Below are 27154 nucleotides of genomic sequence, written 5' to 3' on the forward strand. Positions count from 1 at the left end.
GGTGCCCAGATCAGGCCTGCACTGCTGTGACTGTTGTAAGGTGCCCAGAATGAATTGAAGGCTGGAGCTTAGCACCCAGGAATTGATACAAAAAACAGCCTGGCCTAGAGGAATTTAACTGCTCTTTTATTGTCTATGCATAACACCTTCACTGTGCCCCTCCATACAGCTGGTCCCCTGGGTGGCTGCAGCTGGTCCCTGTAAAGCAGGCATAGCACCAACAGTGCCTGTTCCTAGCAGCCCTGCAGCCTCTTGGGCATTTGAATCTTCAGCAGCCAAGCCTGGGGATGGGTCTCTCCACTATGGAACCGTGTCCGTGCTTATTTTGAATCAGCAGGGTTGCAGCATTCCTGCAGAGAGCCAGCAGCTTGAGAATGCAGAGCACAAAAATAACCTCCAGCCCTGCCTGAGGCAGTCCTGGCCCTGCCCTTCCTTTTCCACCATGGGCAGTGTTGGAGCCACAGCCTTCCACAAGTTACACAAAACTCTTCAAACTGCTTTTATTAGTGGTTTTCACCATATGGCATCCTCGAGGAAAAACTTATTTCACATTGACAGGCTAAGGTGGTTGTTCTCCAATAGCTGTGGTCAAATAGTGAAACAAACAAACAAACAAAATCCAGCTGTGCTTGGCGATAAATGCCCATCTGCTAGCCAGCCTCAGCATCACACCCAGGGAAGACGTTACCCTCCTACCGCAGTGCATAGATCGCTGCAAATGGTACGCACTACAAATAACCCTGCAAACCCAAGAGCTAAAAAAAATGAAAAAGGGCCAGACAGCATTTTCAGCACCAGCCCTCCCTTTCCTCAGCCTTGTAGTAAGGGAAGGGAAACAACAGGGCAGGGCAAAGTTGCCAGCAGGCTCCTCTGCTTGTCAGCGCAGCCCAACACCCCCCCCCCAGCCTGTGCTCCTGCTGGGTGCCTTTCCTGGCGGCTGTGCTGCCAGGCACTACAGAGCCAGACCTGGTCCCCCCCACCCCCTCAGCCAGGGGTGCTGAGCAAATGCTCCATGAGCAAAGACACAGATTGCTCCAGATCAACACCCTCCCCCCCCCCCCCCCAAATAATACACAATTTCAACTCTAAACTATTAGTGCTGATTTTCCTCCCCCTCTCCAAGCAAAGTGTGGGCAGGGACACTCCTTGGGCAGCACAGGGCCTGGCCTCCTCCACAAAGCTCAGGCCTTGCTGTTGTTTTTTTTTTTGTTGTTGTTGTTTTTTCCTTCCTCTTAAGGCAACAGAGTGAGGGTACCAGTATCCCCCAGGACAAGCTCAAAGATGGTTTTCACAAAGCAGTGAGGCTGCAAGCAGCAGGTGCAAAAGCATTCCAGGCCTGCTGTGCTCCAGGCAGACATCCCACACGCTGACCATCAGCACTTGGGAAGAAATGGGCAGCCCCTGCCCAACCCACAGCCCTCGCCTCTCCACAAAGCAGGGGCTGCAGCAAGGGGCCAGGCAGCGCAAGGGCGTGCAGCCAGCACCACGAGTACTGCTTGAAGGAGGAGGTGCAGCCCTGAGCACTCCCCTGGCCAGCTCCCTGTGCTTTGGCTCAAGCCTGACTCAGATGGAGAGGGACCTGGGGTCACTTTTACTTCCAAACCCAAATTGCTCCCCTTACCTTCCACTGCCCTTACACAAAGCAGTGATCCCGCTAGCCCTAGATGGGCTCAGCGTGGTCCATCCAGGCTGCTGCTGGCTGCACCAGGCTGGGCAGGGGCAGCTGTGGGCCAGTGGGAGCTGGCTGGGGGCACTGCTGCTGGCCCAGCCTCCTGTCCCCTGCCAGCACAGCAAGATCTGCTCCAGGCCCCAGCCTCTGCACAGCTGCACTCTGGGCTAGGACTCAGCAGCTACTGCAGCAGGGATAAGATCTGCACCAGACTTCAAACAGGGGCTGAAAGGTCACCCCAGCACCCTTCCACAGGCAGGGAGAGCCACCCATGCTGAAGACGTGGCCCAGGCCTGGGCAAGTGGCTGCAGAAACGACAGTGTCAGCAGCAGGCAGCAGAGCGGAGCCTGGGGCTCCTCCACGGAGCACATGGCAGCGCCTCCAGGCTTCTGGCAGCTCCCAGCCAGGGGAAATTCACTCCCCCTGCAGAGCAATTGCATTCACAAGCACCAAGGGGGAAGGTCATTTCCCTCCAGACGGGCACAGCAGCCACTCTGCCTGCCCTCCGGGCCAGTGCAGGAGCTAGAGCTGACCCAGGCAAGTATAAGGGCTGGGGGGGGGGATGCTCAGCAGCCAGATAGCCAACCAAGCATCTCATGGGTCACGTTTAGGCAATGAGATTGGAAAGCACAGGGAGAAAAGGCAGCGGGCCTCGAGAGTCCAACCTGGCTAACAGTCAGTCCAGAGTTACATGTGGCCACCACGAAGCAACACCAGAGGGACTCATTAGCCATGATGGAGGGAAATGACAGCAGTTTCTTCTCCACGAAATACAGAGACCGTCTCTGGGGTACAGGTGCAGAACATTTGCTGCTCACAAGGAAACAGCGTGAGGAAACCAGAAACAGCAAGGGCAACAGCACAAGCTTCACTCAGGGACTTCTCCAGCCCCTTCCAGTCTGACCCTGGTGGCTGCAGGCCCTCCAAGAGGCTGAGGGAGCTTGCCCTGGTGACCAGGAGGCCCTGGGCAGGTGGTTTCCAGAGAGGAGGGCATGGCCAGGGCTTATGCCCACACCAGGAATGGTGCTGGGGCCCGCGAAGGTTGCCGTGTCCATACTGCCATAGCTGCCCCATGACCAGGGTTAAAGCAAGCTCGTGAGCATCTGTGTGTGCCTGAAGATAGCTTCCACCACTGCACCCACCTCCCTCCAACACAATACTGAGGGACAGGGTCCCACTAAAAGTCTGCCTGGGGCAGGCACAAGCGCTGCAGTCACCTCCTCTCCCCTGAGAGGAGGGGCAGGCTCCAGGGGACAGTCACTTTTGTTTTTCATCACAGGCAGCCCTGGTGCTGCCAGCCCATCCATTCCACACGCCCAGAGCACTCCCCCAGTCAAAAACCCAGCTACAGCTGGGCACAGGGTGCTGCTCCCCCTGTGCCACCTCAGTTCTTCCATGTGGATATCAGTGGCAAGAGAAGAGCAGCAAGCCAGGCAGCACCGCCCAAGCCCATCCTGGCAGACAAGTGCTGCAGCCTTCCTGACAGCGAGGCACAAACCAGCCCCTGCATGGGGCAGTGGTATTCCTTCAGCCAGCACTACGTTCAGGACCACAAAGATCTCTGACGAAAATCCCAGATGGATGAAGTGGTGCTCAGGCAGGCCAAATCCTTGTTTCACTACAGAGAGCTGAGGCCACACACTGAACTGGTAGAGCAAGATGCATTGCTTCTGCTGGGAAACCAGCGTGGTGGCAGTTCAGATACCCAAGTCCCTGCAGGCGACCCCTGTACCATGCAAACTGTGAATGTCCACCCTAATTTCTTCTCGGGAAAAGTCTCTCTGACACCAGGGAAGAGGGTTCCCATCAGACACCTTGTTGCTGCTCAGCACAGAGAAGGTCCCTTTTTGTGAAGGGGCTAGGTATAGGCTTCTCCCCCTCTGCTTTCTGCCCCTTCCTCACTCGAAGACCTGCCTGCAGGGCAGCATGAGAGGGGGGTGCCCCACGAGGGCTGGCTCTGTGTTCACTGCTCCTGGAGGCGAGGAGGGCTAGAGGCCTGTGAGGTCAACGATGGCTTTAATAAAGATGGCATCATCACGGACATAGGAGTTCTTCGCTTCCATCATGGAGACGGGGCAGAACAGTGGGCACCCACTGGCAATGTTCATTTCCGTGATGGGTCGCTGGAAGGAGGAGGATGTCACATCAGGTCGGAAAGCATCAATGATGTGCTCCCGGTTGTTCTGATCCAAGAGCATCAGAGTTACCTGTGGAGAAATGTGACAAGACACAAGAACAGCTGAATAAAAAGGACAGTGAAACCCAGCCCAGTGATTTGCCCACATTAAACCTGTTAAACATTCACGTACAGATGCAACCATAAGCCACATTACACATCTACAAATCTGAAAAATGCCTGGAACTAGGGTCAGCACAGAATGTCACCTCTGACATTCTGCAGAAATGCTCCCCACATCCTGCCTTGTCACTGGAAACTTCTGTGTGGTAGCACAGGGCTGTCACTGACTGTGAAAGCCTAAAACTGGATGCCATGAAGCTTGCTACCAATACTCAACACAGCTATTTCATTAGGTTCCAGAGTATTCCCATCCCACTCAGGAAGAAGGTGGTCCTCTTTGTATCAGTAAGCCCTGGCTCAGCCTTCAAGCATTTTGCAACACCTGCAGGTCTAGGAACTGAGATCTGAACTTTTGATGCTGAGCAAGCATCAAAAGCACCAGCAGCAGCCACAGAACAGAGTCCAGAGATGACAATCTTCCCCAGTCCCATATTAGTGCAGAGGCTCCGCTTGCCCTCCAGACATGCTGTTCTCCTGCCACAGCCTTTGCTGTTTCACACGTCCTGCCCTGTAGCACACATGGTGCTTTCAGCACAACAGGGGAATCCCCAGGGTGGCTGATGTCAGTAGGCCGGACGGCTGGTGCCTCACAGCTCAGGAGGGCTCAGAGCTTCAGAGTGGCACATTGCTAGGCGTGGCAGGCTTCATCCCAAGCCTACCTTCTGGTTGAAAGGCCAGCGAAGAAGAGCATCATTGGGTCCTTTCATCACCACAAAGAACAGGGACAGATGAGTCCCACGCCCGGTGCCATCCCCGTTCAGGTAAACGCGCAGACACATCTTGTAGCCATACTTGCTTGTGTAGAAAGCTGTGGCAAAACAGACACAGTGAGGGTGAGAACCAACAAAGCCTATCACCAGCAGTTTCCTCTGAACTTCGAGGACTCTACGGTTTGGATCCTAGAAGAAACCAGGCTGGGATCTTAAAACAAAATGGATATGTTCCAGAAAGCTACCACAGACAGACAATGGTCAGATGTGATTGTAGACTGCCTTGGAAACAGCTAAGGCCAAGGCCCCCACAAGCCCCTCAACCCAGATGAGAAGCACAGTGCTGCAGCAGGGATCGCAGAAGCTGCCCATGAACAGTCTCTCCTCGCCCTCCTGCACTCCGAGGACACCTGAGGTTCCCCGGACACAGGTAGAGACGGAGCTCTGCCAGGTCCCTGTGCGATCCCCCCACACCCCACCACAGACCAACCCGTTGTGCTGCACACAGACAGCAAATGCCTTACGGTGACAGCTCACCACAGCAGCCCTGACAGGTAAGAGTAAAAAAAACGCAGAACACCTGAGCCGGGGCAGAGCGTGCATGGTTCTCACTGCACCCTCTTCGTAGCTAACTGCCTCTGACCAGAGCGGTGCTCCCAGATACTGGTCTCTTACTTTCAAACAATTCTACCAATGCCCGTGGTACCCTCCTGACTTCATGCAGGGCCTCAGAAGCGCGTACTGCCGCCAGCTGCCCCCTCGTAGCAACACAGGCCTGGGGCAGCTCAGCAGCACCCCGAGGTGACTGCCGCTGGTGCTTTGCATGTGACTTGGTGCATGTTTCTGAACGGGCACACTGGCAATGGTAGAGAGGCTGTGAACTTCCACGGGCCAGGCATAGAGGAGCAGAAAATCAGGACTTTGTCATGTGTGTCCGTACTGACGCCCCCAGCCTGCTTCCTCCGGGCAGCCCTCTCTCTATCTGCTTCCCCTACAGTGAGGGGCATTGGGGCAGAGCCATCTTCTGCTAGTCCAAGCAGCTCATCCTCACAGCCCACCACCCATCAGCCTGGGGCTTCTCAGCACTCCTGTGACCCTGCCAGTGTGCAGACAGGCAGGGGACTGGGGGAAGGACACCAGCGGGAGCACGCACACACACCAGGCCAGTGGACCAAAAGCAGCAGCAGGGACAGGATGCCCTGCTTCCCACCATCTGGGAGCAAAGGCAACGCACGTCAGAGGCAAAGGAGGATCCCAGCGAGCTGCCTGCTCCTGGCAGCCAGCAGCTGCCAAGCAGGAGCTTCACCAGGGGCTGCCCTGGATCCACCCTTACTGGGTGGATTTCTCTTCTGAACTCTCACAGTCTGGGCCTTTGCAAAATCCTGCAGCAATTGTTTTCTCCTGCCAATGCAATTGAGAGTGGTAACTGTACTTTCTTCTATTTGTTTTAAAATAGATCTCATGTGGTATCTCCTTGGTTTTATGTTTTAATACAAAACCAACAATTATACTCATTTCACTTTTTCATCCCATTCGTAGCTTCCTCCTCCCAGCTGTCTCTTTCCCAGGCTGATAATTACTAGACTATTATTTCACTTTGCAAGAGGAAAAAAACACCTCCACAAGTTTTTGGGTTTTGTTTAATAAAAAAAACAAACAAACAAAAAAAAACAACAACCAAGAAACATGTTTGTTTCTCAGCCTAGTTTTCTCAGGTAAAACAGCACAGGGAATGAAAATCTCTCATCTAAGCACCACAATCGAATACAGAAGGAAACAAGGCCTTGTACTTTGCTCTTTCAAGAAAGAAAAAAAAAAAAAAAAAAAAAAGAGTCCTGCCTCTTCCATAAACATCCTTGTGTGTTCGGCAGAGGCAACCTTTACCTTCTAGTCCCTCCAGCCACGTACAGTACTTTCACTAGCAGACTATCAACCAGCACCACAAAACAGTGGACCAAAAGGTATTGTTTTTCCTTTGATTAAGTGCTTTACAAAAAGAGCCGAGACTGGCATTTGCCTGCTTTCACTTCCCTGGAGATTTACTGGGCAGCACTACACCACTGCAGGATGGGGAGCAGGCTGCACAAAGTGCCAAGGAGGAGATCACAGGAAACATGAGATGCAGCTCCAGGAGGAGCTCAGCGTTCAGTGCACCATCAAGCAAACATCTGGACAGAAGAAATATGCATTCAAAGGTCTCAACACCCTCTTCCTCTTCCCCAGATCCTCCAGTCCACTCCTGCCCTCCAGCCAACTCCTGCTTATAGCCCTCCACCAGCTGACTTGGTTCTTCACCCTAGGAAAGAATCCCTGTCCCCCAGTGACAACACCAGGTTGTATCAGCTCATGGAGGGTGCAGGAAGCCCAGCACAGTGAGCAGTGGAAGCTGGTGGCCAGAGGCCAGAAGGACGAGCTGTCAGCTCGGTCCAGACTCTGCCTCAAAACTGCAGCCTCAGGAGATGCTGAGGTCAAGAAGCTCTTGAGCATCATGCAGGAAACAGGATGCAAGATTTAAGGCCCTATCTCTAAGCCAAACAAAACAGATTTGAACCTGATTTATACATGCTAACAAGGAAGGAAGTGCTGCCTTTCTAGAACAGAGAACAGGGGTTTTCCACAGCTGTCACTGACTTTTAAAAGGAAATGCTAATTGCATGCACACAGTTTCAGTAGCAGTTTAGCTTAGTTCCCCTGAAAAGGGGGAATCCTTTTCTCCTTCAGTTTTTCATGAAAAATGACCTATACAGCCTTCACCCAGAAAAGATTTTTTAAATAGCTTTAAAAATGCAATTGTTTTTATGTCCTGGTCCAGCAACAACCTGATTTGTCATTATACCAGGAAGCAGGTACAGCATACATGCTCTTGGCTCACGTGCAAGTGGACATTTTGAAAAAGTTCTTCAACATGCTTAGATCTAAGCGATTCCTACTCAGGGAAACACAAACTCACCTCCTCAGCTGTTTCTTTGTGAGGCAAGCACCCCACCAAGCAATGAACTGTGTGCAGAGATGGTTTCATCTCACAGCTACAATCCTGAGAAATGCTTTCATAAGCAAACAAGCTAGATAACAACAAATTCTTTAAAGAGATTTTTCTTTTTTTTAAAAAAAACAGAAGCAACAAGGCTGGGCAAGTTCCACAAGGAGAGTCCCCTCCTGGAATAGATGCTCAAGCACTTCCCTGTGTATGGGATGGGCTTTATTTAGACACTGTCTTTTGCAACTTCATGCTTTGTGCTCTAAAACGTATTTCTTCCCTCGCTTAACCAGTTTATTACTTGTTTTACTGTCTCTGGGTATTTTCACTGTAACTGAATGCAGAGCTATTCTGGAACTATGATGTTTACCCTTTCCATTATGAGAAATTAAAAAGGTCTTCTGCGATAAGCACAGCACTTATTTAGCCCATTGCTTTTAAAATAGAAATAAAAAACTAAGTGGTTCAGATTCCCCTGGGAAAGAGGGAGAGAACAGAATTACATCTGAATGGCTAAGTATGTCACTTGCAAAGGTCACCATTACAAATCCCACACCCAGCTGAAGCACAAAAGGCTTTTGCTATTTTTCAGGCAATAACCTGGAGAGAAGATCGCAGGAGAGCGGCCTGTTATCGCCTCCTGGCGCTTCCTGGCAAAGTCTGTTATCTTCCAGATGAAAACACCATCGTAGGTGGAAGCTTCCATGCTGCGGATCTTTTCTTCCATCTCAGCCATGGCAAGATCTTTGAGCCCAATGCTCCTTTCCAGCTGCCGAACCTGCTCGGTGGGACACATGGTGCAGCCTGGTTAGACACGCGTTCTGCTGTGAGACCTAAGAAAGCCAGCAGCCACCAGAATCCCCTTCACGTCTGATCTTTAGTGACAGACATTCTCCAGAAGCGACAAAGGGCCACAGGCAGGAGAAGATTAATACCATAAGCCAATTCACCAGAAGTTCCTTTTGTGTCCTGCCGTTCTGAAGACCACACATTAATGCTGTGTCTGAACTGGAAACTTTCTTGCAGTGAATGGAAAAATCCTCTCATTGAGCAGTTCCAGTATATAACGACCCAAAAGGTGAGGATGGGGGGGAAAAAAAAGACACCTTTGTGACAAAACTAGACTGAGAAACAGAAGAACGTACACAGAGCCAAGAAGGTCTCACCATAGTTAATTGCTGCTAGGTAGCAGGGTTACATCTGTATTGGCAGATCTCATGCTGAGAGAGCAAAGATTAGCTATGAACTGCAAAATTCCCAGTCACCAAAACACAAGGGCAGCATGCAGCTGGGACAGTACTGGAGCACAGCGGCCAGGGCAGCTTCTTCTCTCTAGACCATGCTACGTACAATGCATCAGTGATGTAGCATTGATGACTAGGCTCCTTATGAAAGGTTTGGAAAGTGGTAAAGCCCACAAATTCCACAAGATTCAGTGAAATGCTGGGTACTTTGTCTCTCATTGGAAAACCTAAGAACATCTCAGTGTGCACATCATTTCCTTACTAAGAGAGACCTGAATACTTTCTGCATGTCAGTTTGATTCCCATATTTTCCAGGAAGCTTTTGAGGGTTGGGTATGGGCACAAACAATATTTTAGTTCTATCTTCAGATTTATGGAGATTGAGGACTACATGGTGAAGTTTTGCTAACTAATAACATAGGAAGTAAACTGAAAAAGCTCTGCTCAGAGTGCTGGAAAGCCCTACCCAGTGGTTACATACCTTGTTACTCAGAGATTCAATTTTTTCCTGGTCTAATCGATGTTGCCGACTATAGGCTTCCGTTGTTAGAGACACTCTTTCCACCTCCCGGTTGAGCACGCAGACAATGTTCTCAAAGGTCATTGTTTTCTTCTCAAGGGCCTCACATCTTCCCAAGAGCTCCAGAGACTTGGAAAGCTCCATGGATTTGGAGAGCTCTGACTCTGAGCACAGAGAGTTTGCTGCCAGTAGTGGGGAGTTACTTTGTGATGAGGAAAGGACAGGAAAATGCTTTAGGTCTCCAGACCCACTCTTGAGGCTAAGCACAAAGCTCAGTAGCATGTACAGATGCTCCGCCAGACACTTGGTTTCATGTTCTGGTAGCCTTTCATTTTCCACCTACACGAAGAGAAATACATCCCATTCAACAAGCTCAAGCTATTTTGTCACCATCCACAGAAAAATATCCTCCTCGAGGCCACAACATTAGCTTTTAATTATAAAGGGAAAAAAAAAACAACAACAACAACAAAGAAAAATAGTTTTAAAAAAAATGTGGTGTTAGTTGGTGGATTTTTTTTTAAAGAAAAGCTGCAATCATATATAATGATGGATGCTTAACATTTCCTCAGCTGCAGACACTGTTGTACTTTGTCTTCTTCCATTCCTTTGCAGAAGGGCTCAGATATACTTAATGACACCAAAGGAAAAACCCTCACATAATCCCCCTGAGAATGGATTTATATTAACATCACCAGTAAGAGCTACAAAAACTAAGTCACATGGAGAAACATTGCCTTGTTCAAGCTCTAGCAGGAGAATAAGACACTGTACACTCAGTTCTAAGCTTACAGCTGTCAGTGACATGACCACCAGGAGCCTCAAAGTACTCAGTGCGTTTCTCAAGAAGGTTTCCTTCTGTGTTAAGTTCATTTTCTGGTACCCAAAGTCCAGACAGCAGATGATGTTGGGCTGCATTTGCAAAGGGTTTAAAACAACAATTTGTTCAAATAGCTGAATACAAAGATCTGCAGAAGTCTGGGGTACAGTGGTCTGGAGGTTTTAACACTGAACCAAAAAACAAGTCCCTAAGATACACATGAACAGACAAACCCTTACCATCTCAGCACATCCAACAACCTTAAATCTACAAGGCACTTTACATTTGCCACAAGTCTTCACGTGGTCCTGAAACTAGAAAAGAAAGAAGATAGCGTTAGACAGATCTTATGTGACCCAAGTAACTCCCCTTCTGTTTCACTGAGGTCTAGGAAACTGAAAACAAAGTAAAGATCAACCAAGCCATCACTAATCACTAGCTTCCAAAGTGTATGGTTAAACCTGGACGCTGCCCACCATTAGTTAGGATTGCCACTGTAATTTAAACAGAGCACTGACATCTGCAAGGAAGTTTTATTTTTCTCTAGGACTAGGAGGTCCCACCTCTCACCTACACACACCGGTAAGAAAAAGAAGATAGCACAGATACACATTACGGATGCTGAGCATCGAGCTTCATTGAAGAAGAGGAGGGATGAAGAACAACCTTATGAAATAGGTATCCATTTACACGTGCACAATTCATGTAACCCTGGTGGGGATGTGCCACAGTTTGATATTTTTACTTCCAACTAAGCATTATAAATCTGAGAACAAAGCTTTCTGATGGTCCCGCCTGAGTATTTATAGCAACTACTGCAGATCCACCTCTGCAAGGGAAGGTCCTCTGCTGCATCCAGTACCTATTTGCTGGAGTACGTAGGCACACTACACCTCGGCCACCTCACATCCAGCAGCTGTCATGAAGAACGGAGGCTGAGGCTGGATATTTCTACAGAAAAGCGCCAATAATCCTCTAGCCTACAAGATGACTCCTTTGGGTTCCCACACAATGTGTGACTAATGCTAACAAGCACTGGCACACCATCATCTTGTTTTTGATATATCTCATCATTAGATATCAGTGGTGTATTCTGAACAACAGCTTCATTCCACATTTGACACCTACGTTTGCCACAACAGATATCAACTGAAACTGTTTTTAAACCACGTTTAAAAAAACTTCTAGATCCATCTGGCTTGTTTAATGAGTCAGGTTACTCAGTTATATGCTGCAGGACTAGGGCTACAATTTCTGCAGTTAACAGAAGTTTGGAAAAAGATAAAAGAGGGAGTTATCTTTTAAACAAAAAATAGATCATGTATGGGAATCTTACAGGCATAAGCCTACTCTTTGCTGGGCTCCAGCATCAGCCTGCAGACAAGCAGATCATCATCTGAAGATCACAGCACAAAGTCCTTTATTACGCTGGCTATTTTGAAGAACTCTTTACTCATCTTTTTGATGCTTCTATGTCCCCTGCCCTGCTACAAAGGTCTTTTGCAACTGCACTATTAAAAATATTTGCCCACAGCAGGCAGGACAGTTTCAGATGAATGTGTTTTTTGAAGATGTTTTCCAAAACTCTGATTTTCAGACTTTTGTGCCTTGCACCGGGAGCCAGCAGCATAGATGCCCTACTAGATACAGATTCATTTACACGATTAATTAAATTTTTTTTTTTAGCTGGAGATGGCATTGCTTCCCAAGATTTCACTAGCGGTAAAGATAGTCGCTTTACATATGAAAAAGCTACCCTTTAAGCCCACAAGTGTGCTTTTCCTATGGAAGTTCTGTACCTACACATGGTAAATTCAGAAGTCATAGGAGGATTATGTTAGCAGTATTAACACTGAACTACAAGTGCTGACTAGACACCTTTCCCAACACCCTACCAGTATTTTCAACCTTATGGAAAAGTTGGATTTGTACAAAATGCTGACACCTAGTTGTTCTCCCCACTCCACTTTCCAACAGTCCAACAGTTTTCCTCCGAGCCCTGAGAAGCTCTGGTTGTAGTCACCCAGGACCCCAGACGCCATCGCACAGAGCTCCCCAGCAGTCAGATACCTTCTCTCTTGGAATCTTTTTCTTCCCACAGCCTTCACACGTCAATGGAAACTTAGGGCAGACTTCATCGTGAGCCTGTAAAAGAATCAACAGGAGACTATTTGGTCCTCTAAATAAAGGCCCCAATAAGGTTACTAACATGAATACAGCTCAACAGGCGCAGTTCTGTATTACATGAGGGCTGTCCTCAACCAACTTATCTCGAATTTTGGTCATGCTGGAAAGTCTTTTTGCTGACTCATTTCTGCAATCACCAGGCTACCAGAATTTTGGGTGCTTATATAGCCTTCCAGGTCTCAGCCTCAATTTAAGAAGTTGCTATAATAATTTTGAAAGAAAAAAAAATCAAATTACTATTTTGATGGACAAGATAATCAACAGGAAGCTCAATTTATGGCTTTGGCAGGAAAATACACGTTCAAGCAGGTTAAGTGAAGTAAGACACTATCTCAGCAAGATAATTTGAATAATTTTTCCACTGTAATGGTTATCAGTCAGCTGAAGTATGAACCCATCGCCTGTCATGTGCTGAGCTGAACTGATAGAATCTTCACATTTGGATCAGTTCAACAGAAAATCATTTTTTAACCAGAAAGAAAAAATAGTTCAAAACAATTTCACTTAACAGTCCCTGCACATAAGCACCCACACCTGTAGCAAGAGCTCACGACTTGTTTTGTGGCCAGAGAAGGTGAATAAATGATCGTGGCAATGTGATACGCTGTCCTCTGCAGATCCTAGGGTCAGCAATACCAGCTAAAATGGGACTGATGGAACATGCCTCTGCTTTCTGTATTATTTCCATACTACTTAAACCTTCTCTTTATACACCACCCAGTTGAAACAAGTGATACATTTTGTTTTTCTAATTAGGGAACCAGAAAGCATGTCTTGCTTTTCTATCCAAGGTTACGTGAACTTTGACACATCATTATAAATGCCATTAACATGTAGTTCAAAATTCAGATTAAAAGATAAGCATATTTAACTATACCCCTGTGATAGTAACAGAAAAAAATATTAAATACTTATAAACTAGTTATCTGAAACTAAGTGCTTTGAAAACTTGGTCACATTTATTCTTTATTAAAACAAGTTATTCTCGGAGGGGGGAGGGACATGGACAAACTGTTCTGTACTGTTACCACATCAGAAACTGGAAAGTGAAACCTATTAGTGGCTCAGGTTTGGCTTGTTAGTTACTCTCTCCTTTTTATACTTTAAATGAGTAATCAGAGTCAGAAGTATCCCTGCTCTGTCCCTGGAAGAGTGACTTCCCAGTCTCTGCATCTCAACTGGATGCACATGGACAGCCTGGATTAGCACCTGCAGAGGAAGCCTGAGGCAAAGCACATTCCTTCATCCCCCTTGCACAGAGGGGTTGAACCCTTTCTTCTACCCACCTCCTGCTCTCATTTTCTAGAAGCACCAGATAGCATCTTCCCCATGACCCACAAAATGCTGGCATGAGAACAGACGCTATGGTCTGGCTGGAGGAGACGTCACTGCAGATACAACTATTTAAGAAGGGGGTATTTAAAACTTGCCTTCTCCTGTGCAAGCTGCTATGTGTGAAATTATCACCTCCTCACAAATCAGCCTCTCCTTGCTCTCCCCTCTCCCCACCTCCCTGCTATTCTAACACACCACGTAGCATTTACCTCCCATTTTGATGCCAAGTTGCACCACGATAATAACATACCACATACATGCAAATCTGAGATGTGCACTGAGCTCACAGTCCGAGAAGGAAAGCATTAATTAAACAGCACTGCACAGCTAAACTGCACATGCAACTGGTCTGTGTGTAAATTGCTTAAGGCACCCAGAAACATGTGCTCCAGCCAGCACAGATCCAAATCTCTCGACAAACATTTTTATATGAAGAGTTTAGGGCTCCTCTGGAATCCCCTACTTCTAACTCCTGTCCCTGCCCCTTCCCCACAGGTGCCAGAGGAAGGTGCCCACACAGAGAGGAGTGGATCTGCTCAAAGACACCCACCCCACCCAGCAGCTGGGGCAGGGGCTGGTACACAAGCCTGAACCGCAGCACTCCACTCCCTCAGGAATGGGGCAATCCTCCTGTTTACAGCTCTCCCAAACCCACATCCATGAGCTTTGCTGCAGCAAAGACAGGCAACTCTGACAGTTAGGCATTCGCTACAAATATTTTAGGCAGCTTTGGAAAGCCATCACTGCAAACATGCTAGGTAAGAGCAAAGTTGTTTTTTCACTGTGAACCTGCAATGAAAATCAAGTTAGATAGGGGCAGGAGAGGGGAGATGACAATAAAAGAATTAAAGCAGAGCTGAAAGACCACAGCCTGACTCAGACCGTTAGGGCTATTTCTCCAGCTACCTCAGCACTGACTTCACCCACCAGTTGGAAACCAAGGCTCAGACTCTCCTTCAGGTCAGGCCCCAGCATTCAACAGCAGCGGGGAAAAAACGTGGGCAGAGTTCACAGTCTCCATAGTAACACCCCCTTCCCACTCAACTAAAACCAAAAACCTCTGGGTGATCTTGCAAACTGGACTTCCCTCCCTAGAAATAAACAGCAAGACAACCCAGTGACACTGATGTACAACACACCAGTTACATCTCCATCAGAACAGGTGATTAGGAGACCACCTGAGAGACTGGAAAAATCAGGTATCACCACCTTTGGAAGGAGCACGATAACGTGTGAGCATCTGCTCATGGTGCACATGCTTGCAGGTGACCATTGCAGCTGCTCGGCACAGTAACACCTACCCCTACTCCTCTCCAGAGCAGCACAAGTGGGCTGCAACAGAGACATCCAGCACTCTTCCCCTTGCCTCTGGGTCTCATACGACTATGCCTGCCTGTGTGCGTGCTGTAACTCTCGTACCTTAATATCTGGAAAGTAGAAAAGCGATTTGCAGTATTTGCAGTTGAGGTTTCTCTCGGGGCACTCCCGCTCAGAGTGGCGCTCCTTGTCATTCAGTGTGATCATTCCCTTACATGCCTGGCACTCAATCAGCAGGAACGGGCAGTTCCCCTCATGGCAGCTCTGTGACAACAAGAGCAGCACATTTCAATACAGCTGTACAGAAAAGCGCAGACACACAGAGGCAAAGAAGCTGGGTTTAGTAACAGCAGCTGACCCCTGGAGGATGTAACGATCATCTGCTAAGGAATGCCAGGATGAGCTGCTCTGCTGAGCCTGTGTAAATAAGACAAAAGGGAAAACTGCAGTTTAATCTGATTGCTGCTCTGTGTCTCAAAGCTTTGCTAAACCTGAACTACAGAGGAGGTAACTGATGAAAATTATTATCTCTGCATCATGGTGACAGAAAAGGATGCGCATCTACCCTTGGCTGCCCTGCTCATAAGCTGGCATATTACCACAAACCTGTTTTTATGGAGGTTTTTCACCTGTACTAGGAAATCCATCAGCATGACACAACGCTTCCCCTCTGGCTAAGAGACAAGGCAAGCAGCAGAGAGTAGCAACCAGCAGCTGCAAGATATCTTTGCTGGAGCCTCCCTCCCAACCCCCCAGGGTTATGGGCACAGAGCAGGGTGGCCAGGGATACCGGATACACAGAAGGACAGGCTTGGTGTAGGCTATACTACTTGGCTCTTTTGCAAAGTCTCCCACAGGTGGACATCGCTCAGTGAGAGCCAGTAGCACCCTCAGAGCACGAAAACAGCAACAAGAAGCATACACAAAGCTGAAAGGCTTGGCAGCAGGGCGGGCGCACCTAAGAGGAAGGAAAATTAACAGGAATGCAGAGGAAAAACAGCTGTAGGGGAAGTGGCACAACAGAGCACTGCCAGAGCTTTCAACAGTCACAAGCCCAGATGCTAGCACGCGGGCCTTTGGCATCTTAGCCTGGGCACAAGGAAAAGGGTGAGCCCACAGCTTTGTAGAGAAAACACTGAAAATGGGTCTCCAGGACCCAGTCTGTGATTCACAGTGCCAGGGGAAAGGGAGCTTTCTGAGAACATCACACCAGTAAATGCCAGACACAAACGGCTCCCTTTGCTCAGACACACTGCTGAGAGAACAAGGAAGTCCACTTGACATCACAACTAATTAAACCTCAAAGAAACTATCAAAACCACAGATTAAGTCAACACCAGTACCACTCAGAGCTCTGAACTAGAGTTAAGCATGCACGTCAGCGAGGGAACTGGGAACCATCACAGCCTTTACTCTGCCGTCCAAAGCCTCAGCCTTCATCTGAGTTGAATACAAAAATTGGCAGAAATGATGTCATGGGTTTCACAGAGCCTTGCTCACTTCTGGTTTCAGAATGAGGACCTCAGTTGCAGAAGAACTTTTGCTTTCAGCATTCTGTTTTTTTATTAATCAGCTTTTAGGACTGATTAAACAGACGTTTGATTTAGGCTTTCTTTGAAAGAATTCAAGGCTGCGTTTCTTGCACTGAAGGAGCTTGTAAAGCAATAGCAGGGTTTGAAGAAAGTTGAAGGCACAAGAAACTTCTGAAAGCAGCAGCAGGTTTTCTAACGTATCCTATGACAGACTGTCTTTTCCTACTTGCTTTGAACTATGCAAGTACCAGTCTCTGGGATACTCAAGGACGCTTTCTTCAAATTCTTGTGTTTTGCAATCTGCACCATCCCAGAGGAATGACTTTGGCAGGGAGATTCTAGTCTGAAATGGAGAGGCTGGGACTCAGAACAATCTAGAAAAGCCCAAGCCTGAACCTGACCTGGTGTCGGTGTAATCTGCTCCTGGGTGGAGGTGCAGACACTGCCCAGAGCATGTGCAAGGCTGTCAGTCAGAGCTGCTGCATCGCTGCACCCCTGCTGCAGGTATGGTCAGCATGGCTTTGAAACAAAAAGACTAAATCCGATTGCCAAGGAATTTACGAATTACTGCACTGGGCTGTTACAAGTCTTGGTAAACTGTTGTTTGACAAATAGTGAGGTTCAAAGGAATTGGAACATGTGATCCAGAGATAACTCCAGGCTACAATTACCAGTTACAGGCGCATGAAAAGATCGTCAAGATGTTCTGTTCATATCTAACAAGGTCACTGCTTAACAGCAAACCGTCACCGGGGATTGGATTCCAATCATGCCGCCATGCTAACGATGCCAGGCACTGGCACATTCATAGCACTACTTTGAATTCACCGCCAATATGCAGTTCTGGCAGCCAAATTGCCATTAATTAGCAGCAGGAAAGCCTGCAGTATTTGACAGCTCTGCTCTAAGTATACTAAAAACACTGACCATGCCAACCGATTTCCAGACCATGACCACACACGAGATCTCCCCCATCCTTTAAGCAGTATTTTCACCAGCACGCAAAGCTTCACCTTGATCTCTCACATCAAAACTGACAGCTCAGGCTGAAATCTCACTGGTTAAGGGCATGGTTAAGACAGGTGATATTCTACAGGACACAGGTGGTGAGCAAAGGCAGCGCAGACACTGTTCCTCTCAGCCGAGGCTGTGCCTAGCAGAGCGAAGGCACAGGCCTTGCACAGAAGGGCTGCTACAGCACAAGGCCAAGAACAGTACGGGCACTCACAGAAGGGCACAATTTGGCTTTTGCAAACTGTAGAAGTCAAGCCCATGGTGAGCAGCTTGATCTCAAACCCAATCACTTTATCGAAAAAGCTGAAACTGCCTCTACCCTTTAAACAAGGGTGCACGCATGATCATGGCTTTGGCACCTGCCTGATGTCTGGAATCCAAGGAATTCCTGTCTCCAAAAGCTGTGTTCAAACTGAGGCTTCCAAGGGGCTTTATATCAAGGCTTCACTGGGACACATTACCCTCCTCAGCTTCAAAGTAAGCAAGTTACAGCTCTTTGTTTTCAAAGGGGCAGATGTTAAGCCTGTTAATTGGGTGGGCCACCACAACAAGGCTGAGCTGCTTCTCGGGGCGAGCACGGAGAGCAGACCCTCTGCTGGTGGGGCTTTCCAGTCCCCTCCCACGCGCTCTCTCGGGCACTCCCCGTGGCTTACCTCCCACCACGCAGCTTGGACGGGAAGCTGCCTAACGTCTGGGCAGCCAGCCACAGAAACTCAACTTCAGGGACTGCAAGGGAGGCCAGATTTTGTTTGTGGACCTCAGCTCCAGCTCTAGAAAGTAAAGGTGTATCGAGCCCTTTTTGCTAAAACAGGAGGTCCTTTATATCATCTTTATCTGCAAGTACTGTAGAAAATGGATCCTCCCAGGAGAAAGGGATCTGGGCCTGGAGGATACTGCTGAACAGGCTAGAGCTGGCTGCAAATGACCCTTCAAGACCACACTGTAACTTGAAGCCAAAATCTTCAAAAAAGACAAACACCATTCCTGATTTTATAAGGAACTCTGGTTACTCTGGCACAGCATCACCAAGTATGCTTGCCACAACACTTAAAAAGCTGTACCTATATAGGTAACACTGCTATAAAATATTTAACATTACTTTTCTGAGGCAACAGCAACCGGGCAAAGTAGTTTCAAAGATCAGCAGCTCTGTTCCAAACAACACACAAAAACCTGAAGCTGAAGTTGAAAACCACCAACAGAAGCTATTAGGGTGTTCTTAGGGACACGGCTGGAAAGAAGGGTCATAAAGCATCATGAAGGAGGAGACTCCCAGCTCAGGGCCCCCAGAAACATTTTCAAGGAAGGACAGATTTCCCTACACAAAGCGTTCCAGGTGTCCTTCATCACCTCCCAGGGAACTGTAGGAGCACAGGAGAGGAAGGAATTCCCAGGTACCGAGTCTTCCTGATCCCAGGAAACCATGGAGCCCTGGAGGGGCTGCAGGCACGCTCTCCAACACCACGGGCTTTGGAGTACTAGCACTTAAGTTCTGGGTTTTGCATCTTCCACAGCCTTTTAGGTTTTGATTAAAGGGAACTCTTCAAAATCAAGGTGACAATTTACTACAAGGAAAACACATTCTCCAGCTTGGGTAAGGACAGACTATCACCACGGGTGACAGTCAGACTAGATGAGCTTATGTTTTACCAGCACTCCCCCCCAGTGAATTAATATTTAACTCAGCTAAAATACAGCCACCAGGATTAAACTTAAGACTGTAGTTTTCCTCCTTACACAACTTATACAATGTAGTTTCCTTACGTCTCAAATAATTCTGTACTTTGTAAGAAATTAAGCTAAAAGCTCTGAAGTTCTAAATGAGAACAACACAGCTGACCACATAACACCCCTCTGCAGCCCTCTCCTCCCATCCCAGCCCCTCCTGCTTGGCCTGCGGGTGCTGAAGCTGCCTGTTGGGCTGACCTGCCGGACGCGATGCCCACCTCACTTGGCCAGGGCGGCAACGAGGGCTGAGCAGCCACCAGGCAGCACGCCAGACCTGCAGGTACTGCAGGCGGGGGCGAGGACAGGGAGCCAGGGGTGGGGAAGGTGAAAATAAAAGGCATGTGAGAACTGGAGACATTTTGATAAAATGGTAGAGAGGCAACCAGAGAAAAAGAAACACTCATCAGTGCTGAGGAATGAGAGGACTTAAGGCCTCCACCTCCAACAGAGGTGTTTGCATTGTTTCCTCAAACTCCCTCTACCTGGATATCACAGGATGTTTTCTTGGTCTTAGAATGGGCTACTTTTAGTTTCTGCAACCCTCCTCAGATTTTCCACCTAAATCTAAAGGCTTCTGCCCACAGCCTGCCGTCCTTTATGTACATTCAGGCAGACTTATCAGGAAACCAAGATTCCTTTATCAGGAATCAAGAAAATATGAAAAGAGGTTAGAGATTAAAAGGAAAAACCCCTCCAGTCCCACCATAAAATACTTTATCCAAACGCTACTAAATATTTACAACTGCATCCAGCAGTCAGAAAAATGCATTTGTAAAGCCAGACATGTTCTAAGCACGTAAATATTTTGTATGCTTTGCACAACTTTAAGCAGAAGTGCAAGTCATGTCCAAGCAGATTTCACTCTTTCAGTTTTGTATGTCCCTTTGAGACTTGAACTTTGGGAGCCTGGACAGAAAGCAAAACCGAGATTAAATAACTTATTTATTTAAAGTTGAACATATAGAACTTTTCAGCTACAGAGCATTTTTTTTTCCTTGCTCCTAACTCTGATAACATTAGCAAACCAGAAGTGACAGTATTTCTTGATTTGTAAGAGAACAGCAGCCACATAAGTCTCTCAGTACCAATACTGCACAATTTTTAAATGAGCAAACAATGATTTAGCTCTTAGGGACTTTCCATGTCCTGTCGGAAATAGCACAGCAAGGGACTTTCCATAGTGGGAGCGTGAGCTGCTGCAGGACGTTACACACATTTCTGGCTACAGATGCAACTGTACAGCATGAGGCAAACTGCAAAGATGAGCTGACACCAAACCAACGCAAAGCTAGTAAGTCTACCCATAAGTCACGGTTTAACATCAGTTCACATATGCTAGAGGCTCCAGGCTAATGCGTTTGTCTGACAGCTCCTTTCCCCGGTACTCCTCAGCCACAAATACCCCCACCTCCCCAGCTCCCGACCACACGAGGACAGCCAGGCTCGGTGAAATGCCACAGCTGTTTTGCAGGCAGCTGGGAGGAGAGGTAATACCAGCCTGACCCTGCCTCCCCTCACCAGCTCCCTGCCAAGAATTAGCTTTTCCAGGGAGGGCCCAAAACAACGTTTCCCTTGCTAGCACAGTCTGCACTGTGCTCAGCAGCAGGGGCAAAGACCCCCAGGACAGACCGAGCTGCACTGCCAGCATCCCAGCCCCACGCTAACGATGGCTGTAGCAGCTGAGCATGGCACCACGGAGCCGCAGCCCAAGAACTCCAGAGTAGCCCAGAGTGGCATCTCTTGGAAACACTTCTCTAGCAAAACATTTCTCAGGACCTTTTGAAGATTACACAGAGAGTGAAAAACAAAGTGCAGCCTTATCAGCTCAGACTCTCTTAAAACAGTTGTGCACAAGAACCCAAAGCACTATATGCACACACCCTTGCAAGAAGAGAGACTTAGCTTGTTGCCTCTTTCACTTTTCTCTTTCAAGTACTGGCTGGACCCAAGCCTGCTTTTGACCACATTAAGAACCTTTGGCATCTGATGATTTTTTTGCTGCACCCTGAAGAACTTATCTTCAAGACTTCTTTTAAATCCAGGAGAAAAAAATCGGAAGAGGTCATCAGTCCTTTCCATCAGTCACAGCACCCTGACGTTAGCACTGCAAGCTGCTGACAAATGTCATTTGGTTTAGGCTAATGGAGATCAGCTCACTACAATGACCATTTTGAACACTGCAGCAGGCACGAGAACTGTGCATTAAAAGCACTCCTCAGTTTTCTCTGCCGTGCCGGTGTTAAGCTTTTAACCTGACATTTCTTCAGCCATATGCACACACACCATGTGCCACTTGCAGATCTAAGAAAAATGGGTTCAAAGCAGAAGCATTTAACATCCTACTACCTTTTGGACAGCACTGTAGTGTGAAAAAGTTGAAAGCTTGTTGAAAGCTTTTCAACAAGAACACAAGGAAGCACAGGTGCAGGACACCCCTCTGTTCCCAGGCTCAGCAAGCCAAGCAGAATACTCAAGCACAACCCACAGTTGTGCTATCTCTTCCTTGCAAAGGCATTGCTAAGAGAATCCAAACTGAGCTTAAACCTTTTCCTGATACACATCTCAGCCACTACCAAAGCTCCACAAACAACAGGGCAACAATCTTTTTACCTCAGGCTAGTGCTGGAGGGAAAAAAATGTTGATTCCTCTTATGTCAGGCTCTTCACATTCTTCCATTCCAGTATGGATGACAAAACTATCCTTCAGGAGCACCAAAACTTCACAGGTGAATAAACGTTGCTCCTAACTGCCAACACATTTTAACAATGCCATCTCCATAGCAGTGTTGACTTGTTGGAAAGCACAGAGAAGCGTGTGGTTCTCTGCAGTTGTCAGAACACAATTCTCATGTGGCACATTAGCTGTATACATGCTAAGGACCAAATAAATGCCCTGTGCCATCTGAAGAAGGCCTGAATTAAAGAGCTGATGTGCTCCCCAGGAAGAACAGGGCAAAATAATTCCAAAGAAGAGTAGAAAGCCATTCTGTCCAATGGTCTGGTAGTCCAGAGCAACTCAGAGTGATGTGTGGCAAGACAGTGAACGATGCCCAAATTCACTGTCCATCTTCTGCAGATACTACATGGCACTGTAGCAGCCAGAAGCAGCTGGCTGGAAACCGGATCACAGACAGGCCACTTTCCCCAAGCTCACAGGTTGGAAATAGGTTGTAGGTTCACATAGCACAGCAAACTTAACGCTGTCGTTATGTGGCACAATTTCTTGACAGCTGTTCCACCATCACTGTCAGCATCAGCAGAAAGTAGAAACACCTGAGTTTCCCCTAACATTGCACATACACAGAGGAAAGAAAGAACACACAGACATCAAAAGCCTTCCTTTGATATTTACCTCGTATTCCTTAATAGTCCCCTTCCACGTGCAACCATCATTAATACAGACAGCAGGCAGACTTTCCACCTCCCGACGAGCTGCGTTGTCTGGGAAAGCCTGCAACGGAAAAAACAAATCAACCACAGAAATTATTGAGGGGTTGCAGTCTTGATCCAGTCTCTTCATTCCTTATTATCAATTCTTAAAAAAAAAAAAAAAAAAAAAAAAAAAAAAAAAAGACTCCTCCCAAGCCAGTTGCCACATTACATCCTCAAAGGTGTGCTAATGGCAAACAAACCTTTATTACAGCTTTTAAGTAGGCCACTGCTATATTAACATAACCTGGATTTTAGAAGCTGTGGAGTCCCCCATATTCATCGTAATTCTCACTACTTAAGAGAACGTTTCCTAAAAATAAGGGAATCTCAGAATTTGTGCTTTAAACAGAAACCACAAATGGTATTAACAACATCAGTGAGCTTACTTTAAAAAAACAAACAACAAAACATGCAATTTTACTTACTGAGCTTGTTTCCAAAACAGAAATTCCTTCTTCATATATCCCTTCCTGAATACAGCTTGCACACTTTTGAGGTCCAGAACTAGCAGATAAAAAAATAAACATGTAAAAAAATGAGGCCAATTGCTATAATAAATAATAGTAGATTCCCAGTAACTTAACAAAAGGAAAGAATTTTCTTATTCTAAAGACAATACATCGAGCCTTTGCTCAAGTGTATTTTGGACACCCAATGCCAATATTTTCTTGTCTTATGATTAACTGTTCTACTCAATTTCATTCAAAGGCAAAAGAGAGATAAAGCACAAACTTTTCTGAAAGTCAGTGTGCTTAATTTTCCTCACACGTGCCACCATCACTTTTAGGAAGTTCCTCCAGTAGCTTTGATGAAGACTGAAGGACACTTCAGTGATCCACCTGCACTGATCCACCAAAACTGCAAAAAACAACCCAGGAGACTCTGGAAAAATTAACTTTGAATCAACCCCCGGAACAACAAAAGCAAGTCAGAGCTTACACACTCCCTTAAAGAAGGGGCCTGATGCAGACTCTCAAAGATTAAACACAGCTCCTTCACTGAGATAGCCCTGAAAATAACGACTTTCATCTCTTTTGTTTTTTACTTCTGCTTACTTTTAAGCACTTTGTTTTTAGACTGAAGGCACAGAAGTTACCTTATGATTTTCTTCAGACAATAAGAACAGTAGCGATGTCCACACTGAGCTTGAAATGGCCTCCTCAGGATGTTCTTGCAATCCGAACAGAGGTATTTGACCTCCAGTTTAGTTCCCAGTATCGCCCTTGAAAATCCAGGCTGGTTTAGATCCAAAGAGCCTGGTGGAGTAGAGTTTGCTGCTGCCATGTGAACAAAGAATTCCGTCTGTATATCCAGAGCCTGAAAACAGAAATATTTGTCCCTGTTTGCCTGTCCCCGCCTGACGCTGATTTCTCACGCACTCTCCCAGCAGCGCCCAGCCCGGGGGCCGGCAGCGGGCACAGCGCTGGGAGCCGCGAGCTCGCCCCCGCCTCGGCAGGAGCGAGGCAGCGCCCCCGGAGCGCGGAGAGGCGGCGGGGAGGCCCCGAGCCCAGCTCCCCGGGACGCGGCCCCGCCGGAGGAGCCGGGGCTCCCGGCCCCAGCGCTGCCGCCGCACCGGGAAGGGCCGGGCGGCCCGGGGGGGGGAAGGGGGGGAGCAGCGAGCCCAGGGAACGCCGCGGCCCGGCGGGCGGAGCGGCGGCCCCAGCGGCCCAGGGTCGCGCCGCGCGGGGCAGGGCAGGGCCGGGCCCCGCCGCCCGCCTCCCCCCGGCCCAGGGCCGCCCCCCGCGGCCCGGCACTCACCGGCCCGTCCGCCCGCGCCCCGCACCGGAAGCGGCCCCGGGCCCCGCCCCGCCGGAACGGCGCCGACCCGGACCCGGACCCGGAGCCGCCGGCGGGGCGGGACGGGGGCCGCGGCGCGGAGCCCCGGAGCCCCGTCCCCGTCCCGCCGCCCGCCCACCTGCACGCAGGGCGCCGCCGCCCGCCGCTCATCCCGGCCCGCTGCAGCCGCCCGCCGCTCGGGCATCGGCAGCGAGAGGCGGCCGGGGCGGATCCTGCCGGGCTCCGAGGCGCTGAGTTCCGCGCCGGGGCGCTGCCTGCGGGGGGAACGCGGCGCCGCTGAAGGCCGCGGCAGCAGACGCTCGGCGTTCCCAGCCCGCAGCCCCCTGCAGCCCGCCCACGGGGCTCGGCTCCCCGCCCCGGAGCCCCACGGGGGCAGGGAGCCGCGGGGGACTGACCCGAAGCCCCCCCCGAGGGCTGCGGGACACGGGGCGGTCTCGTTCTCACCACGCAGGGGAATTCAGTCGACACCGGGGAAATCCTCCTTGGTCAGCACCAGGCGGAACCGGCTCGGTGCTACCCTCTAAAGGAATGCCCAGAGGCCCCGGCACAGTCAAGGTGTTTCTCCCAGATAGTCCTGGCTGCGAGGACAGCCCAGGCCTGGAGGTTAGGGCAGCTCCCCGTGCAGCCCTACACGACGTTGAGGGCTGAGCTGGTTACCGGTGAGTTTGGGGAGCCACCAGCTCCTCTACATTGCCCCACTGACTGGAGCAAGCACGTGCCCTGCCAGTCCCTCCAGCACCCGCACACATCTGCATGTGGCTCAGACATGTGCTACGGTGAGGTGCGAGCTGCAGGGCTGGTGGAAACCCTCCTGGGGACTCCTGTGGAGGACTGGGGCCACGTGCTGGGCACTGAACTGCCACCTGCCCAGCTCTCTGTGGACGGCAGAGCTGCGCTGGTGGTGAGCTGCAGCCCACGGTAGAAGCCAGATAGACAAGGGCAGATGTTGATCACGATGTGAGGAAGGGAGAAAACCTGGGGAGTAAGGATGAATGTTTCTGGTGAGTACGGAAAGCAGAGCCTGCTGTGCTCCCATCCACTTCACAGGGCCAAGGCTGCCCCATGCGTTCAAATGCATGCATGGATGCCACGCACCCCAACCCCAGGCAGCAGGCTGACATGAAGTTACCAACTACCCCACAACACGTTGGCATCCAGCACTAGCAGGGCTCCTAGTATGCGGCTAGTATGCGGCTCCTCTCGTGATGTCTCAGCTGCCCCATGCCACTCCAGAAGCGTGCACAGAGGCAGGGAGATGCAGCCCCACAGCACCATCCTGGGCTGGCTGCGGTCACCCCTGAGCATGACCAGAAAAAGGCACAAGAGCCCTTGGAAGACATGGTATGCACGAGACAGAAGAGAGCTGGTGGGGACACACCAGAGGACACCTCAGAGGGAGGGCAAAGCCTAGGAAAACTGACATTCGGCAGAAACTTCACAGCTCACCCCATCTCTGGGTGTAAGCCCTGGGTCTCACCTGGTGTAAAGTGGGAGGGCTCTGCTGAGGTCAAGGCCACGAGCTGTGTCCCCGTGCACGCGACAGCACTGGGAATTTGCACTATGCTGTTCCTCCAGGGCAAGCACCGCTTTGTGCACTCACTGGCACTGCTTCAGTTCTTCTGTTGCAACGTTCCTTTTCTTGCCACAGCCGCACTTGTCTGGGAAGTGCAAGTGTAAAAAACTCCACATTGCTAAAGTTCTTCACCAGTTTGTGTAATCCGGTGAAGAAAATCCCCTTCTCCATTTCCTGTACAAAATGTGACTCTGACAGGAGTGCTGAGGGCAGGACATGTTGAAATTGATTCCTGTAGAGAAGGAACTTATCAGCAATGCCTTACCTGGGCTGCTGGCCCAAGAGGGGACCCAGCCAGGACTGCTCCAAATAAACTCGCTGCTGCAGTGCTCCGTTTGCCACCACGTGGCCAGAAGCAGAGCTTTGCAATAGGGAGCACCCCCCCCGGCATTCCCCAACGCGCTCCTCCCCGCGCCTCCTGGCCCGCAGGAGCCCAGCCTGATGCAATGAGGGAGCAGCGGGAAGGGGAAAGCCCCGAGCACCGACACGGCCCCGACTTCTGAGCAGTGCCCAGCCCGGCCCCTGTCTGGAAATCAGCTGCTGCCGCCGGGCTCCGCGGTGGCGACAACCCCTGAAAGTACCGCCGGGGGGTTTTCAGCCGCCCCCCCCCGCACCCCGTGTTTCAGAAGCGGTGACTGGCACCGCGGGGGCTTCCCGGCCGCCCCGCACGGCTCTGCGGATGACTCAGACGGAGCTCAGGGATTTTATCACACCGCAGCCGAAAGAGCACGGCGCTGCCGCACCGCCGGGGGCCCGCGGGCTCCCCCCTGCCGCGCGGGGCCCGGCCCGGCCCGGCCCGGCCCAGCCCGGCCCCCGGGAGGTGCCGCTGCGGCCGCCGCCGCCCCTCGTCCCCCCCCCCGCCGCACGGGCGGAGCCCGCTTCCGCCCCCCCCCTCGGGCGAGGCTATTGGCTGGTAATGCGACTTCGGCCAATCACTGCTTGGCACCGAGTTGATTGGCAGTTACAGTAGCCTCTCAGAGCGCACAGCTGGATGCGTGCT

At 49.6% G+C, this 27154-nt stretch overlaps 1 protein-coding gene across 6 annotated transcripts; it reads right to left on the reverse strand.

Annotated features, from left to right (window-relative positions):
- Positions 1–486: 486 nt before the first annotated feature.
- TRAF2 (TNF receptor associated factor 2) lies at positions 487–26951 on the reverse strand. Of its 6 annotated transcripts, none has more exons than XM_068657196.1 (11): positions 26059–26401; positions 23881–24101; positions 23210–23288; positions 22705–22803; positions 15181–15342; positions 12310–12384; positions 10479–10553; positions 9381–9758; positions 8256–8433; positions 4628–4776; positions 487–3876 (listed from the first exon to the last, which is right to left on the reverse strand). In XM_068657196.1, exons 2-11 carry the CDS (start codon positions 24066–24068, stop codon positions 3658–3660), a joined length of 1602 nt encoding a protein of 533 aa, XP_068513297.1. In that variant the 5' UTR covers positions 24069–24101; positions 26059–26401; the 3' UTR covers positions 487–3657. The 6 variants fall into 6 exon arrangements, with proteins under 6 accessions (XP_068513297.1, XP_068513299.1, XP_068513296.1 ...); XM_068657198.1 differs by lacking the exon at positions 26059–26401 and adding an exon at positions 25026–25556; XM_068657195.1 differs by lacking the exon at positions 26059–26401 and adding an exon at positions 24700–24823.
- Positions 26952–27154: the final 203 nt, after the last annotated feature.

Source organism: Anas acuta, chromosome 20, assembly GCF_963932015.1.
Source record: "Anas acuta chromosome 20, bAnaAcu1.1, whole genome shotgun sequence".
In the NCBI taxonomy this organism is placed as follows: domain Eukaryota; kingdom Metazoa; phylum Chordata; class Aves; order Anseriformes; family Anatidae; genus Anas; species Anas acuta.

Bases quoted from the DNA above. Each gene is read 5' to 3' on its own strand.
- TRAF2 (XM_068657195.1), bottom strand. From the start codon at position 24,765: ATGCCCGAGCGGCGGGCGGCTGCAGCGGGCCGGGATGAGCGGCGGGCG. The intron at 10,554-12,309 runs GTATCTGACTGC...TTTCTTTTCTAG, and splicing joins AAAAGATTCCAAGAGAGAAG to TTTCAGGACCACGTGAAGAC. The intron at 8,434-9,380 runs GTATGTAACCAC...CCCACCGAGCAG, and splicing joins TTGAATCTCTGAGTAACAAG to GTTCGGCAGCTGGAAAGGAG.